This window comes from Rhinolophus ferrumequinum, chromosome 7, assembly GCF_004115265.2.
Source record: "Rhinolophus ferrumequinum isolate MPI-CBG mRhiFer1 chromosome 7, mRhiFer1_v1.p, whole genome shotgun sequence".
NCBI classification, from domain to species: Eukaryota; Metazoa; Chordata; class Mammalia; order Chiroptera; family Rhinolophidae; genus Rhinolophus; species Rhinolophus ferrumequinum.
The window spans coordinates 74,147,839-74,166,686 of record NC_046290.1 but is presented as its reverse complement, the minus strand read 5'-3'; the positions used below and the strand labels follow the sequence as shown (position 1 = coordinate 74,166,686).

At 35.5% G+C, this 18,848-nt stretch overlaps 1 protein-coding gene across 1 annotated transcript in view; it reads right to left on the bottom strand.

Annotated features, from left to right (window-relative positions):
* The window catches only part of MAN2A1 (mannosidase alpha class 2A member 1), a 164,725-nt gene that overhangs the window by 20,265 nt on the left and 125,612 nt on the right, over positions 1-18,848 (bottom strand). Inside the window, exons 17-18 of the mRNA XM_033110404.1 lie at positions 10,035-10,168; positions 2,305-2,446 (exon numbers count right to left, since the gene is read on the bottom strand). Of these exons, the coding sequence (XP_032966295.1) occupies positions 2,305-2,446; positions 10,035-10,168 (276 nt within the window). The remainder of the gene's footprint in view (positions 1-2,304; positions 2,447-10,034; positions 10,169-18,848) is intronic.

Below are 18,848 nucleotides of genomic sequence, written 5' to 3'. Positions count from 1 at the left end.
TGGCTCAAAGCAGCAAGTATTAATTCATAAAAGGTAATATTTCTGCCTTTCTTCATTAATGTTTAGTAAAATCTGATAAGGAATTTAAAAACAGGACAGTACCGATCAAAGTTAAAAATGAAATATAAAAAAAAATTAATCTATTATTAAAAGAATTAATCTAAAGAGTAAATAAAGTCCTCCAAAAATTTCAGGGGCAGCATTTAGAATATAAAAATGTTTATGAAGTTCCTTACAAAACACACATTACACAAGGAGCAATAAGACAAAAATATAGAGGGCAGGATCTGAATAGGATCGGAAATAGAGTTTAGGTCACTTGATATGCAGTGATTGTCTGAAGAAAAAAGCCCTAGGATACTGTGTTAGTGCCATCACCACTGTCCTGGCTCCTCTAGCTCAAAAAGGGGTCATATGTGGTTCCTTCATTTACTATGCAATAATTCCACATCTCCTCTAGTTTACGTTGTAAGCTAATGGTTAGGTTATGAAATTACAAACTAAGAAAAGTGGAAAAAACAAAAAAAAATCCAGAGTCACATATATGACTACACTAAAAAAAAAACAGTAAAGTTTTATATGTTTATATATATGTACATATATATATATATATATATATACTTTAAAAGTACATGTATATTTATCCATCCATTCATTCATTTTTGTTACTGTATTAAATGATCATTTGGCATAAAAGAGCAATACATAAAAGATTGTAATAACTATTATTCTTACATAGTCACACCAACTGTTTAGTTTTTCTTCTTAGTTTAGGTACTCAGTACATAAAATGAGCAGCCATGGTTAGAATTTTCATTGCTACTACCTCCAGGTTTTAGAAGACAGCTGTCTAGAACTTACTCCTCAGGCAATGGGACTAACTGTCCCCATGCTTATCTAGAGTTTGATCACTTCACACCCAAATTAGTACATCTGACAGTTACTAACTCTCCCCCCGCCTCCTAATGTTAGTCCCTATAAGTGACACTAGTAATATCCTGGACTGTACACGAATTATTTATATGTTTGTAGCTATTCAAACACTAGGGTATTTGGGTGTCTCCAGTAGGGGCAGAGGAGCTTTACTTCTCAGCTCATGTTTATCAGGGACGTGAGATAATACTGCTTGATTCGTGCTGCTTGAATACTAATGTCTAGTCCCCCGTTTAGAGCCCGGCTTTGAGAATTTAAGGCAGGGTTTAAAAATGGATGGATCAAGAGTCACATCTACCACTAAGATGCTTTATGTTCTGATATTTTAAAAATTATATCAACCTTTGGGCAACTTCACATAAAATCCCAGACTTCTGGGTTCTTTAAAACCAGAAATATTCCCCATCAAGATAATGAACTGGCACTAAGCAGTGGCCGCCCCACTGTACATGGGAACGTGTTCTCCAGTTTGCTCAATCCCATCACCTCCGACCAAATCCCCAACGTGAGGTCATTATTATTTTTATAACTGAATTCATGTCTTTATGGCATGATCTCATGACTTTGTCAAATGAAGCCCTAAAGAAAAATGAGTAGTAGTATTTGTGTGTGTGTGTGTGTGTGTGTGTGTGAAGGTACGGAATGTATGTACATGCCTAATATAAAAAGTGGGTTTGTGTCAAAGGATATACAAGACATCTACATTCATTTATTATCTGGCTGGCTCCTTGAGACACTTATCTTAACCACTCTTAGTATAGGAAAGCCATTGATGTCACGTAAAGAATAATTAAAACTGTATTATACATAAAGGACAAAAGCCGCCCAATTGAAAGGTTTACTAAAATGAATCAGTGTCCACACTCTATTTTCTCTCTCCATCTTGTTCTCTCTTTTGGAATCTTTTAAGTCGCATTGGTCACCTCTTTATTCCCATTTGTGTATCCTCTCTACTCCCTTTCATCTTTCGGGTGGTAGTGCTATAGAAGGATGTGATTCAGACAAGACCTAAGTTTGAACTGTAACCTCCCACCTTTGCAAATTTAGGTAAGTTATCTAAACTTTCAGAGTCTGAGTTTCCACATCCAGTCAATCATGACAATGACACAGACTTTTGCAAATAATAGGCAATCAGGAGAGGTGAATTATCTTTAAAACAATTGGCTTCATGCAATTTTAGGTCCCTGTTCTTCACCTGAAGATTGAGAAAATATATTTTATATTGTTCTCAAAAAATGCAAAATTAACTAATAGTCTGGTTCTCGAAAGAAAGCTGGTTACTGGAGATGATAATTAATACATATGACCAAAAGAAAAATTATACACTTGGAACTAAAACTTAGAGCAAAAAAGAGTCTAAAAAATACATACCACTTTTCAAACTTGATACACCTAAAGACTGAGCAGAGAGCAGTGTCAAGCGGTGCTCAGCATCCTGGACATATGCCATTGTGGTCATCGGATAGACATTTGCTTGAAGAGGCAATTTGCTCATTGTCATTCTAGGCTGAATCTATAAGACCAAACAATTCTCTTAAATTAAAAAAAAAATAAAATCAAGTGATATTTACATAATGTACTTTAAAATATTAATATTGACTACAGATGGCTTTTCTTCCAAAGAGAAAAACGTACAGCTTCCTCTCTTGTTCAAGGTTAGAACAAACTTAAAAATTAAAACATTCTTCAAAACGATAAAGAAATATCACAAGGATCTTAGAAAACAATTTTTGAGAAAGTTAGAACTTGTCTAGATTTTTAAAACAGGCATTCCTATTTAAATTCAGAATAAATATCCTTAACAAAAGTCTTCTAGCTCTCCAATATTGCATAAAACAAATTATAAAGGTATTAAGTATTCATTTTTCATCTAAATCTAACATACTGCTTTTGTAATGAATACTAAGCATAATAGCTCTTTATCCCATTTCGAGAAATATCTGTTATAATTCTTCTTCTAAAAATCAGTTTTAATAAATATCACAGGGAATGGAGATAAGATGCATGCTGAAGAAAAAGGACTACTGTATATATGAAACTTTCTTTTACATAAACTTAATGGTAACCACTCAAAAAAATCCAGAACTGAGATATATACCATTAAAAAAGAAGAAACACAGGGAAAAATCATAGAATACCACCACATTGAAATAACAGACAGCAACCAAAAAGCAAAGAGACAATGGAGACACCGAGATACCAGAAAACAAAAGACGAAATGGATATAGGAAATCCTCATATATCAATAATCACCTTAAATGTAAATGGTTGAACTCACCAATAAAAAGGCACAGAGTTGTAGATTGGATCAAAAAACAAAACTCAACCATATGCTGCCTTCAAGAGACGCATCTTAGCTACAAGGACAAATATAGACTGAAAGTGAAAGGGTGGAAACCGATACTCTATGCAAATGGTATCCAGAGAAAAGTGGCTGTAGCCATTTTTATGTCAGATAAAACAGACTTTAGGATAAAAAAGGTAACAAGAGACAAAGATGGACATTATAATGATAAAGGGGACAATACAAGAAGAAAAAATAAGTTATCAATATATATGCCCCCAATCAGGGAGCACCAAAATATACAAAGCAACTACTAACAGAAGGGAGAAACTGACCAAAACACAATTATAGTAGAGGACCTAAATACATCATCGACAGCTAGGGATAGATCATCCAAGCAGAAAACAAGTAAGGGAATATCAGCCCTACATGACACATTAGACCAAGTGGACACAATTGACGTTTATAGAGCACTTCATCCTAGGACACCAGACTATACATTCTTATCTAGGGTACATGGAACATTCTCAAGAATAGACCACATATTGGGACATAAAACTAACTTCAGCAAATTTAATAAGATTGAAATCAGACCAAGCATATTCTCTGACCAAAAGGCTTTGAAATTGGATATCAACTGCAAAAAGAAAGCAGGAAAAACCACAAATATGTGGAGATAAAACAACATGCTTTTAAAGAACAACTGGGTCAAAGAGGAAATAAGAGGAGAGATCAAAAGATACACAGAAACAAATGAGATTGAAAACACATCCTATCAAAATTATTGGGATGCAGTGAAAGCAGTAATAAGAGGGAAATTTATATCTTTACAGGCCTATCTCAACAAACAAGAAAAAATCCCATATCAACAATCTAACATTACATCTTAAAGAACTGGAAAAAGAAGAACAAATGAAACCCAAAGTCAGAAGGAAATAATAAAAATAAGAGCAGAACTAAATGAAATAGAGAACAAAAAGACAACAGAAAAAAATTAATGCAACAAAGAGCTGGTTCTTTGAAAAAATTAAGAAAATTGACAAACCCTTGGCTATATTCACTAAGATAAAAAGAGAAAAGACACAAGTAAAATCAGAAATGAGAGGAGAAGTTACCACGGTTACCATAGAATACAAACGATTGTCCAAGAATACTATGAAAGACTGTATGTCACCAAATTCAATAACCTAGAAGAAATAGACAAGTTCTTAGAAAGATATAGCCTTCCTAGACTGAATCACGAAGAACAGGAAAATCTTAATAGATCTATCAACAGTAAAGAAATTGAATGAGTCATCCAGAACCTTCCCAAAAGCAAAAGTCCGGGACCAGATGGCATCACTAGTGAATTCTACCAAACATTCAAAGAGGATCTAATACCTGTCCTACTCAAACTCTTCCAAAAAGTTGAAGAGGAGGCAATACTTCCTAACTCATTTTATGAACCAATATTACCCTGATACCAAAACCTGGTAAAGATAACACACAAAAAAGAAAATTACAGACCAATATCTCTTGATGAATACAGATGTAAAAATCATAAACAAAATTCTAGCATATCGAATATAACAATGCATTAAAAAGATCTACATCACAACCAAGTGGAGTTCCTCACAGGGGCACAAGGATGGTGCAATATACGCAAATTGATCAATGTGATATACCACACAACCAAATACAAGATAAAAATCATGATTATATCAGTAGATGCAGAAAAAGCATGTGACAAGATACAACATACATTTGCGATGCAAACACTTAATAAAATAGGTATAGAAGGAAAATACCTTAACTTAATAAAGGCCATATATGACAAATTCTCACCTAATATCATAATTAATGGTGAAAAACTGAAGCTTTTTGCTCTATGTTCAGGAACAAGACAGGGTTGGTTGTCCCCTATCACCTCTGCTATTCAGCATAGTATGGAAAATCCTAGCCAGAGCAATCAGGCAGGAGAGAAATTAAAGGCATCCGAATTGGCAATGAAGAAGTTAAACTGCCACTTTTTGCAGATGACATGATTTTTTATATAGAAGATGCTAAATAACCCACCAAAAAGCTATTACAAACAATATACAAATACAGTAAAGTTGCCAGCTACAAAATCTACAAAAATCCATTGCATTTCTATATACTAGCAATGAAATTTCAGAAAAAGAAATGAAAAAAAAAATTCTTTTTGCAATTATAACAAAGATAATACCTAGGAATAAACTTAACCAGGGATGTGAAGGACCTATACACTGAAAACTATAAGACATTTTTCAAAGTTACTGAAGACACAAAGAAATGGAAAAACATTCCATGCTCCTGGATTGGAAGAATCAACATAGATGAAATGGCCATATTACCCAAAGCAATATACAGATTTAATGCAATCCCCATCAAAATCCTAATGGTGTTTTTTAAAGAAATAGAACAAAAAATCATCAGATTTATATGGAATCACAAATGACCCTGAATGGCCAAAGCACTCCCAAGAAAAAAGAATAAGGCTGGAGGTATCACACTCCCTGACTTCAGCTTGTACTACAGAGCAACAATAATCAAAACAGGGTGGTACTGGAAGAAAGACACACAGACAAATGGAATAGATTTAAAAACCAAGAAATAACCCCACAAAAATATGGACAGACAATTATTGACAAAGGAGTCAAAAATATACAATGGAAAAAAGAAATCCTCTTCAATAAATGGTGTTGGGAGAATTGGAAAGCCACATGCAAAAGAATGAAATTAGACTCCTATCTGTCACCATATACCAAAATTAACTCAAAATGGATCTAAAGATCTAAACATAAGACCTGAAACAATAAACTGCATAGAAAAAAACATAGATACTAAACTGATGGACCTTGGGTTCAAAGAGGATTGTATGAATTTGACCTCAAAGGCAAGGGAAGTAAAAGCTAAAATAAATGAATGGGACTATATCACACTAAAAAGCTTCTGCAGAGCAAAAGAAATCATCAACAAAATAAAGAGACAGCCGACCAAATGGGAGAAGATTTTTGCAAACAACGCCTCTGATAAGGGGCTAATATAAAAAATATATAAGGAACTCATACAACTCAACAACAAAAAGACAAACAATCCAATCAAAAATGGGCAGAGGACATGAAGAGAAACTTCTCCCAAGTAGACATACAAACGGCCAACAGATATATGAAAAACTAGCTATTAGGGAAATGCAAATCAAAACCACAATGAGAGATCACCTCACACCTGTTAGAATGGCTATTATCAACAAGACAAATAATAAGTGTTGGAAGACCTGTGGAGGAAAAAGAACCCTCATACACTGTTGGTGGGAATGTAGATTGGAGCAGCCACTATGGAAGGCAGTGTGGAGGTTCCTCAAAAAATTAAGAAAATAATTACCATATAACCCAGTAATCCCACTCCTGGGTATATACCAAAAAAACCTGAAAACACTTATCCATAAAGATATTTGTACTACAATGTTCACTGCAGCTTTATTTAAGGGGCCCAAGACATGGAAACAAAGTGTTCTTTCAATAGATGATTGGATAAATAAGATGTGGCACATATACACAATGGAGTATTATTCTGCCATAAGAAAAGATGAAATAGTGCCATTTGTGACAACATGGATGGATCTTGAGATGGTTATGCTAAATGAAATAAATCAGACAGAAAAAGTCGAGAACCATATGATTTTTGTTTATTTGGTATATGAGTTAATTGGAATGGGAAGATCAGGATTGGAAAGAACTGGAGAATTCTTTCAAGGTGTAGCTTTTCTTTTCTTTCTTTTTTTTTTTTTAGGTATTTTATAGTTGTTTCTTCACCAGTTTATTAATTTCCTAGGGCTGTGATAAAAATCACCACAAATTGAGTGGCTTAAAACAACAGAGGTTTATTCCCTCACAATTCTGGACACTGGAAGTCCGAAATCAAGGTGTCAACAGGGCCATGCTCCCTCCAAATGCTCTGGTGACATATCCTTCCTTGCCTCTTCTAGCTTCTGGTGGTTTCAGGCAGCCCTTGGTACTCCTTGCCTTGTAGACACATCACTTCAATCTGTGCTTGTGTCAGTGATGCTCTTCTTGTGTCTCTGTGTGTGTCCCTCTGAGTCATAATTTTCCTCTTAAAAGGATACCAGTCATTGGATTAGAGCCCACTCTACTTCAACACAACTTGACTATATTTGCTGAGAGCCTATTTCAAAATACAATCACATTCACAGGTTCTGGGTGACCATAAATTTGGTGAGACACTATTCAGTACAACCAGTAAGGTGAAGCACATAATGTAGGATTGTTGTGAAGATCAAAGATCTTATTTGTGAAATACCCAGTACTGTGCCTGACGTTAACAGCTATTCAATACATGTTAACTATTATGTTAACTTTATACTTCTCCTTTGCTGAGTTTCATGTCAAACTTTCATGAGTTGAAAAAGATATGGTATTTTTATGTACTGGAATAAGATTTCCTGATAACAGAGTCTCTGATGTCTGTCTCCTGAGGTTTCAGTGAGTATCCTTGACCCATACTAGCTTAATATATTGTCAGTTTCTCTCAGAAACTAATCTTAGAGTTGTATGCAACGCATTTAGATACTAGACCAAGACAAATTGGAATTTAGAACTATCTGCATTGAAACTAAACCAGAAGAGTAAGCATTGAATAGTTTTTAAACATAAATATGCATCTGATTGTTATAATGTAATATGCTAGAAGATTTGATGGAGGAGATCTGAGATATCTATTTTTTTACATTTTTAAAAATTTATTGGGGTGACAATGGTTAGTAAAATTACAAAGGTTTCAAGTGTACAATTCTATAATACATCACCTATATATCACATTGTATGTTCACCACCCGAGTCAGTTCTCCTTCCATCACCATATATTTGACCCCCTTTACCCTCTTCTACCATTCTCCCTCTCCCCTTACCCTCTGGTAACCACTAAACTGTTGTTTGTATCTATGAGTTTTTGTTTATTTGTCTTGTTCCTTTGTTGCTTTCAGTTTTATATTCCACATATCAGTGAAAGCATATGGTTCTCAACTCTTTCTGACTTATTTCACGTAGCATAATAATCTCAAGATCTATCCACGTTGTCGCAAATGACAGTATTTTACTTGTATCTTTTCTTATGGCAGAATAGTATTCCATTGTGTATATATACCACATCTTCTTTATCCAATCATCTATCAAAGGACACTTTGGTTGTTTCCATGTCTTGGCCACCGTAAATAAAGCTGCAATGAACATCGTAGTACGTATATCTTTACGGATAAACCCCCAAAACAAAACAAACAATTAAAACTGCCCCAGCTATGTGGCTGTTACTGTCACGCTCCACCTGCAGGTCAAGATTTCTAGTCTTCTTGCCCAAGTACTATTTGCTCCAAAAAGCTTTAAAAATACCTATTTTAAAAGCAGAAATATTTAAGTTATAGACTTAAAAATAATATTTTCCTATTTATTCAAATGTATAATCCTGGAAAAAAATTCTCATTTTTATTCATTTTTACCAAGTTTTTTCATTCATGTATACACCCACACATACAAATAATTACTTCTGGAAGATTTTAAGAAAAGCCTTTCTTTTGTATACAAGGAAAATGAATCACCATAAAGTAGTGGATTCATTTGAAAACCAAACAGCTGTAGCAAAATTAACATAATTCAAAATGCATGCTGCAATTTTTATGCTTTGGAAAAGGTTTAAATTTAACTTTTGCAGGAAATCATAGAAGAAAAAAATGCTCACAATCCTGTCCACTCATCCCAGTTGAAAATCAGAAAATAAAAGCATTTATTGTGAAATTATTTCTATTCATGGGAAGAAATTTCTAAAATGCTAATGCCTCAAAAACATGCTAATGCTTTTAATAGTAGTGTTTCAAAGATATGTGGTCACATGCATATGCTCTGAATAGAGATATAGGTAACAATCAGAAGAGCTCTACTACAGAACTGAGAATCTGAAAATTTTTATGAATCAATTTTCTCATTACTATCTCAAACTATTTCATGCAAATTTTGATTAAATACATCTCTGCCCACATTTCTAAATAGATATGTGTTTGTATTTGTATGTCTATGTACATGTATGTGTGCATAAAGGTGCACACACACACCCCACTAGAGAGAGGAAATGTTTTCCTGAAATTTAAAAGAGCCCATTAAATCAGTCAGAGAAAGACAAATACTATATGATTTCACTTGTATGTGGAATCTAAAGAACAAAATAAACCAATATAGAAAACAGAAACAAACTCATAGGTACAGAGAACATACTGATGGTTGTCGGATGGGAAAGGAGTTTGGGGGAATAGGTGAAAAAGGGGAAGGGATTAAGTACAAATTGTCAGTTACAAAATAATCACAGGAATGTATAGTACAGCACAAGAAAGGTGGTCAATAAGTGTAATAACTATGTATGGTACCAGGTGGGTACTAGACATATCAGCGTGAAAAAAAAAAGATACAATCCATTAATCCCTAATTATGTTTCCCTTATATTAGATAAATTCATACATATTTTGGCATCAAGGTATTTAACATGCATAATGGTCACCAAATCTTCCTTTAAAAAATAAATCCTTACAAATAGATTTAATCTACAAAATAGTCTATCAGGTATTTGTTCTAATTTTGGGAATTTGGTTAATACAGAATCTATATGAGTATCTGTTAAAATTATATTTTACTTTAGAAATAATTTGCAACCTTCAGCATATTTTTCAAAGGATCCAAAATTAACTGGTTTATTAACATATATAAAAGTTACACACTAACATAACCATTATTTAGACATTTTAAAGGAAAATTACCTGGTATCCATTTAGATCCGTATAAAATCTGTTTTTGCTGTTTATGTTAGAAGAAATTCTCATTGCAATCTCGCGGTTATGTTCTTTTCGGATGTCCACAATATTAGACACTTCCACAGACTGTCCTTCAACTCCTAAATTTAAAATAATACATACATTAATAGAATGAAAGAACTTGTCCTGCTTTTCTTAAATATGCTATACAGAACTCCTTCCAAAGTTACATATATTTTCCTGTTTTCTGCCTATCTTTACCATTTCTCATATGCTAAGTGGTGTCACAATTCACCTTTTCTTTTAAAAAATATCAGATGGTAGATAACATTTATTCAGGTGCACATATAACTTAACAGAAAGATGAAGAGGTTGGGATGAGATAAATGTAGATGAAATGCCATTGATTCCCCAGTGAGTTCTAGGAGGGAAAGAGGACATTAAAATGAGAAAAGGTCAGCCCTGCTACAGGCCAGGCCACCTCTTGTCTGCACCGCCATTCCCCAACAGTCATTCGAGCCTACTTCTTCACCATTCTCTCCTTACACACTGGAAATGACGAGCAGTGAAATTTATACTCTGTTGGTTCAAGAGACAGTGCATTATAGCCCATGATCCATATGTAGGAAAAGAGACAGGAGATCCAATGAGACAATTTATGGCTGAAACCAGTATTTCCATATTAGTATTTTGAAGTATAAACTGGAGAGCTCCCCAGAAGTTAAATCAATTTTAACTGAGTTTGGTATCACTTAGGACCCTGGTTTTGGAGTGATTCATTGTGTCCTTTGGTATGTAAAGCAGAAGACAGCCTGAAAAAGTCCCAGACATATTAAGCAGTTTTTGTTGTTTGTTTGTTTTTTGGGTTAAGCCTAAAGTGTTTACTAATTTCTATCTATTGTGCTACCCTGACTGCATGGTCAGGTACTTAGTAGAGTGTAAGGGTCCATTTCAGAGATGGAGAGAGGAGTTATGAAGAAACCCAACACTCTTAATACAGATCAAGTGTGTACAAGAGATATATAGGATTTTTTAAGAAGGAGAGCAATTAGGAAAGTGACCAACAGGAGAAAGACTGGCCCTGTCCTATTTCATACAGCTGAAGTTTTTTTGAGACACTTACTGGACTTTTTTGAGACACTTACTGGACTTTTTTGAGACACTTATTGGACACTCACTTGCAATTGTTTTTCATTACCGACTTCTCTCTACTCCTCACAGACAATCTGTTACTCTATGCTGATAACCAACAACACTCTTTAAACAAAGAGGGCTGTGTAAAAAAAAATGGGGAGGGGAAGAAGGGAGTGAGGAAGACTTTTTTCTAAGAGCCAAGAAGAATCACCAGAGCTTACAGAAGGTGACAGACAGCAAAGAGTTAGAGTAAAGGAAGTTTGAACCTGTGGGATTTGTGGAAAAGAATGTAAATGCAGCTCGCCTAGGCACTGTAGGTGTACATGAATATAACACTGGCAATTATAAAGCATAAATAATCACGTGGTGACAATACTAAACGGGCTGAAGCCTTCATCAACAGGATTTTCAGAATGCTCACAGAAGGAAGTTCTCTTCTGGTAGACTTTGCCCTTCCAACTCAACCACCTCAGTCAGAACTAACTTTAGTTCCTTCTCATTCTTATAAAGCTATTATCACTATGGTCTCCATGGCTGGAGGAAGGGGATGAGTCTTTTTCCTGCTTTATGGCCACAGTGTGAACCACTAACCTCTGCCAGTTAAATATACACATATATTTCTTCTGAGAATTACCCGAAAAATTTGCCGAGATCTCCACTACTACTGGGAAGTTTAAAAAAAAAAAGAAAGAAATCACATCCACTGATGATAGAACAACAGTATCTTCTTTGAACTAGGAAAAGTATTACCTAAAATGCAAATTTGTTTCAGTATGCTTAGATTAACCAGAATATTGTTTAAAAACCAAATGAAGTGTATACTCAATTTTAGTAAGACAAGCTTCTACAAATGAACCCAAGACACCCCAAATCCAAAATGTAGTACTAGGGATGACAGTACTCATGCAGCAATGGCGAAAACAGCAGGTGACAAGTAAACTCTAATCTACTGGAAGCATCTGTAGGGTTTTTAGCATTGCTTTCGTGTTTTCTCTCTCCAACCTAGAGGGGTCAATAGAATACATGAAATGAAATAAAGTCTTAACAAAGCAGAGCTTCATTAATTTCAAGTCATGTATCTCTAGAAAACATTTACAAAAAAACATGCTTCAGGAAAAAAAATAATTTCACTTTACCTCTAGCAATAATATATTATTTCCGTTGAGAAAATCATCTTTTGCAAACTCAGTATTATGCTCAAATCCTATTGTGGCAACAAATGCTTAAAGCTCCTTTGAAAGAAGCCTCTACGTACATTCACAATTCAGCAAGACGTTAATTTAAATTCTGTGCCACAACAGACTTTTAAAATAAGATCAAACTTTAATATACATTAATACACATATATGAACAATCCAAATAAAACATGTCACGGTAATGAAAGCAAAGAGGGTATCCCTGAGTTCTCAAAGAAAGTTATTATTTCTTTAAAGAATATGTGTGAAGGAGAGAGAGGATTGCCAACTTTTCCTATTCAGTATCAAGAATTCCCTAAGGTGTCCCATGCCATTCCCAAGGAAGGTCACGGGATTGACAGGAGTACCTGGGAAGCAGGGGTACAAACCCAGTGGTCCCAGTGGTCTGCTGTGTTTGCAATACATGGCAGCAAAACACATTTTTAACAAAGTGGTTCTCCCTGAGCATGGATGGCCAGGGCTTTCTAAGACCCTCTGTTTTTTCTTCAATCCTGGGGAGAAAAATAGCTTCTACTTTATAAGAGTAGTGCATGGGGGTCAGTGAGGTGATGTTATTCCCACGTTTCAATGAAGAGATATAAGTGTCCTCTTGCTGTTAATGCCTCATACTATTCCTTGGAGAAGAGAGAATGGAGACTGTTTATCCATATTAACACAGGCAATGCAAGGTAAGAACAGAGCCTGTCTATCAGTGAAAAACTATAATAGAGAAGTCAAAAGAGTCTTTCCTTGACTGTCTTTTTTCATCCTCCCAGTTTGTTAGTTTCTCACAGACACAGACTGTTTTATATACCATCTATCTTTGCATTCCAGTTTTTAACAACATTTTGGACATGTAGCAGGTGTTGAATCACTATTAAACAGAATTAGTTAAGATGTGAAACGCAGTATCGCATCATGCAAAATTTACTGACATGGGAGGAAATGAAAAGAATGAGGTAAGTCTCTGTCCAGGCAAAGAAAGATCTGATGAAAAAAGCAAATGCAACACAAAGTATAATAAACTTTATGCTGAAAAGAGACACAAACACAATACTATACTTTTCTACAGGTGTGTGTGTGTGTGTGAGAGAGAGAGAGAGAGAGAGAGAGAGAGAGAGAGAGAGAGAGAGAGAGCGCGAGAGCGAGAGAGACAGAGAGAGAGAGGGAGGGAGAGGGAGAGAGAGAGAGAGGGAAAGAGAGAGAATACACACAGGAGAGAACAGGTATGTATTCTCTCTCTTGAGCAGTGGATAGAGGCCAGGCACAGATTCCAGAGAAATTTTACCTTAGATCTGTAAAGTGTGAAATTTTTGTCAAGAGCATATATATATATTATTTGTATTTATATACATAAAAATAATTTTGAAGCATTTTTAATAGAAGAATATTTTCTAAGAAGGCAGGGGAAAAATAAAACTAAGTAGGCAAAGGATAAGGACATGAGGTTGGCCTGTGTCACAGGGAACATGCTTTGGGAGTGTAACAGCTTCCGGCTGACAGGCTCTTAGAGGTACTCTCAGAGCGATGCTGGTCTCCTTAGAGCCATCTCCTACAGGTGGATCAGGATGGAGGGGACAGAAAAGAAAGGGCATCAGCCTCCCGACTTCGTTGCTTAGCACCAGTCTTACGGAAACCAAAAAGTTACTCCTGAGAGTCTGGAGAGAAAAACTGGAGGGCATTTCTGACACATCCCTGTGTTTCAAGGAAGAGATGGAAGAAACATCAGGGAGGGCATAGGTGACTTTGAGGAATGCAGATGGAAAGCCTGAAGTCATGGCACTGAGCAGCAACTGATACAAAATCTATCTGAACAGCCTAATTCAACTCTGAACTGCAGAATCTCAGAGTTGATCCAACAACCCTCTCCGCCTCTCCAGATTACCTTATTCTAGCAATTTTGAAATGCAAAGTACAACTTTTCTAATAAATATACCTGATAAATCAGATGTTACTCTCACTACATTCAAATAGTTATGAGGGACAGGCAGCAGCTGGGAAAAAGAGCAAAAGAGAGGCTTACTCACACCCTGGCAAGAATCAAATATTGTATTAGTGGTACTTGATGTATGATTAGGACAAGTTATTAGATCAAGATAGAATAATAGCAACTGGCCCATACTCACTTAGGAAAATGAAAAGTGATGGTGAGATCCCTAGAAAATGTTTAAACCTTCAAACAAACGTTTAACTGGAATTTGACATAGATATGAAATCATATAAAATTAATCCTCCAAAAAAAAAAAAGTCTAAGATTGAAAGCAAGGTCTTCAGTAAGTGTCCTTAAAATGTGGCTCTTGTGCAGAAACGGAACCTTGCTATCTAATTGTCCTCATCCCTTTTCTTCAAATCTGTGCCTAAACAGAGAAGGTGGCTGAGCCATAATCACTTTACAGCAGAAGTAGGACAATAACAGTTGGCATAAAAAACAGGGGTTCTAATTTTTAATATCTCCCCCCAATTCTGGGGGTATTTTATTTTGTATTTAAATAATCAAAAATATAAAAATACCTTTCCCACTATGTATTTACTTTTGTGATGTTTTTGTGAACTTATCCAACTTAACTGGGAGTCTACACTTACAGTTATTAATGCTCAGTTCAGAACATAGAGTTGAATGACAATTCTCACAACAATTGTAAATTTAGTAGGTCAATATGGAGATGTTTCTAAAAATCAAATATCATGACTATATTTTATAAAAACTGCATTCATATCTGAAAGTACCAAAAATAAAAATGGTAATAATTCCCACAAGTGGATGACCTTTTTCTCCATGTTGACTTATTCAACTTATCGTCCATTATAAGATCTAATTTATCCTCTGAGGTACTTGCAGATTTCTGGGTCTGTAAATGTTCACATTGATTATTTCTCCACAAGTGAAAATTTCAACATCTGCTTTCATGAATACAAATTTTAGTAACTTTCATTACAAGTCTCAAATGTAAGAAAACGATGATGTACCGCTTTCTTTTACTTATAAAACTCTGGATAAATAACTACCACTACTTATTGATGAACTTACAGTAAGCTAGGCACTAATCCATATATCTTATGCTTTTCATTTCAGTGATTCTCACAACGACATAAGGTAAATGCAGAATAGCAAAGCTATAACATTTTGATCCTATGGACTGCAAATTTTGGTTAAAGATTATAACAGTTAAGCGTGACATACTTGAAGAAGGCCTAATAACTGAAAAATACACTACAAAACTGGGAAGCTATCTTTTTTTTCTCCCCTCATAAACACTGATTTTAAGAAACACGGTTTTTGGAAGCTCTATTTGGAGGAAACAACATCTACATCAGTAATATACCAGGGGTGCCAAAAAAAAAAGTATGCATATGACTTGTATTCATCTTTTGTTATCAGTATAAATTGAGTAGTACAATTTTAATACAGTTTTTTTCCTTTCTTAAAATGTGTATACATTTTTTTTGGCACGCTCTGTATGTTTTCAAATCCCAAAGAGACAGGTCTAACTAAAGCCTTTCTTTTGGAAAGTGAATAAAACAGCGCAGAACCCCAGAGCCTTCCTTCTGTCACCTCCCCCATAATCCAGCGTGGACTGGTCTAGGACAAGGGACAGAAGAATTCTGGAACAATCAGGATGGTCTGTTTTCATACCCTCCACGCTGACAGTCAATCTGAACTCATCTACTTCCTCTTCTCCCAAACACACTCCTTTGTAAGGTGCCTTTCGTCAGGAAGCTCGGATTCCATATATTCTCATTCCTCAAGCTGATCTGCCTGAAATGGACCTGCCATGGAGGCACATGGTTCTTCCTTTTCTTCCTTTTCCCACTTTCACTATTCTTTCTCCCAACTTAAAACAAACAAACCCCCTCCCCACATAATTAGCATACCTATCACCCACCCTAACTCCACTGGGTGCTGAACAAATACAATTTAAAATATTGAAATATAACCCAAAAAATAAAATAAAATAAAATACTGAAAATAAAGTAAGAGAACTAGATGTCAACTTAAAAATATGTAATAGTCACCGAGTTCTTCAAATTCTTAAAGGAATAAGGGAATTTCATCTAACCAAACCAAGGGATTTCATCATGGATGAAATCCATGATATTCATCTAATCATGCTTCATGATATTCTTTTCCTCCTTTCTGCCCAGTCAAGTGACATTTCTCAAGACCTGGCATCTCAACAATTCTATTCCTTATCAAATCTTCCCCAATTTCCCCAACTCCCCCAACCCTCAATGACCACTCTCTCGTAATACTTGACTAATGCATCTGGCCTGTACATCCTCTTAAGGAGATACAACACTGAGTATGTGCCAGGCTTTAGGTATGTTAACTCAGTTAATCCTCCCACACTCCTATAAAATAGACTATTATTGTCACCATTTTCAGGATGAAACCGAGGCCAGACAGTTAATAACCTGGACAAGATGAAACAGCTGGTAAGCGGCAGAGCTGCGATGGGAGCTGGGAATGAAATGCAGGTGGGCTAACTCCAGAGTCTGAGCTCTTAACCATCACACTTCCCCCTGGGTCTCCCATCCCTGTGCCCTTCATCAGAGTTTAGAACACATTTGTGGGGATGCGGTTCCCGTGCTAAGAAGCCTTTAAAGCAGCAGCTGCTGTCAGCCCCCAAGATAACCTCTGAGTTCTGATTTTGTGTAACCAGAATCTGCTTGTAGTTCCTTAAAATAACCTTCGCTTTCATGCCTATAGGGAATAATCAGATTTGACACATAGCAACTTATTTCAATTTTTAAAAGTTCCAATTAACAGGGAAAAAAAAATCCTTAGCAGTCAATTGCATATTATGATATTCCAAAAATGTCTTAATTACCTAAGTCTGCCTACCCATAACTTATTTAATACTTTTTACTCTTAAATCAAACTAAATATGGAACGTAGTCGGGAAAAAATGAGACATTGATTGCAAACCCTTTAAATATCCTCATGAATCTTTTTATGGAAATAAAAACTTCAGTGAAGCTCTGAGACCTTGTTTACAAGTGGGAGGACTCCAGTGATGGGAACCCCAGATTCAAACAACCTTAGGAGATGAATGTAGAAGCAGGGAGTCAAGCACCAGAGAGACTGTACGTGATACCAGATTTTGTGAAGACTCTTAGGTGGTTACACCTCACTGACCATCTAGTCTTTCTATAGTTTAAGTAATGGAGTCCTTAAAAAAATAAAGACCAAAGTCAAGATCACTACAGTTTGCTAACAGGTGAAACTAAGGATTTGGATCTTTAATTTCAATATGATTCTCTTATATGTTTAACTAGATGAAGTTCATTGTGACTCTCTAAAAGTCCAGGATCATGTTATGAATCCATTTAGGCTCTATATTCAAGACAGAAAAAAAATTAAGTAACCTCTCTTTGACTGCTAAATATGCCCATGCAAGGAAATTATAAGTCAGTTCAGCCAAAGGAAAGTCTTTTCTTCCATACTTTTTGATGGCAGTTCATTACATTTTACCTCTAGGCTATTTGCTTTCTTTTAGCAAGAACCATTACGTACAGCACTCTTATAATATGTTGGTGGAAAACAGGCAAAAGTATTGCATTTAAGATATTTCTCCTAAGGGTTGAAACATGGTTTACACACAGACACTCACTCCCTCACTCGTTCACCAACACCTGCCTAGGAGAACATAGTCTTGGTGGGGAGGGGAGGCGGAGTGAGTGATAAACCTTGAAGGTATATAACAGATCTGGAACCTGAACCTTGTGCCAGTGAAAATGTACAAGACACATTGGTAACCCATAGCAACCTAATTCTTCAAAGTGGCTGTTGATGTCAGAAAACTAGGGCACGAAAATCTAATAATTACGGCTCTGAAGATAAATGAAGCCATAGCTGGCAAATGTCACTTACTGATCATTGTGTCACTGCAAGGTGTGTACTTTCTGTGATGGTACAGTATCAAATATAACACAAGGGGACATAGGGGCTTCTGCGTGTATTATATTCTATCTTCTAATCCAAGATTAATGGCAAAACTAAAGTAGCCTTCCTGGTAATATTTAAAGCTTCAACGTAATGAAAGATGTTTACACTACAGTAACAATCCTCACCTCTCCCATCTTTTCCCCCAGAAAAATGTTATTTTCTACAAACTAAATAATCTGTTAGAAATCATGAAATAGTTCCCAAAGGGCATTCATTAAATAGTGTCACCATGAAATGTATTTCTTATTCAACCTGATATAAGGCCAAACATTATGTTTCATTAGAAATCTCTGACATTGCTCTGATGTTTTGGAGCTTTTAAAGCTAGTGAGCATAAGATTTCCTCTAATTTAATATTTCTAGAACTCTTTTGAATGTGATGTTTGAATGATAATGAAAAGAAAAACACAGGGCTTTTTAAGAGCTCAAGTGATGTTAAAAGGACTTTAAACGGCACCTCTTACTATTTTCATTATCTGGAGAGAACGCAAATAGAGAAACTAAAGTTAAATACCAAACCCAAAACAAAACCGGAAGTCAGATTGAACCCAGGCCTCCCAATTC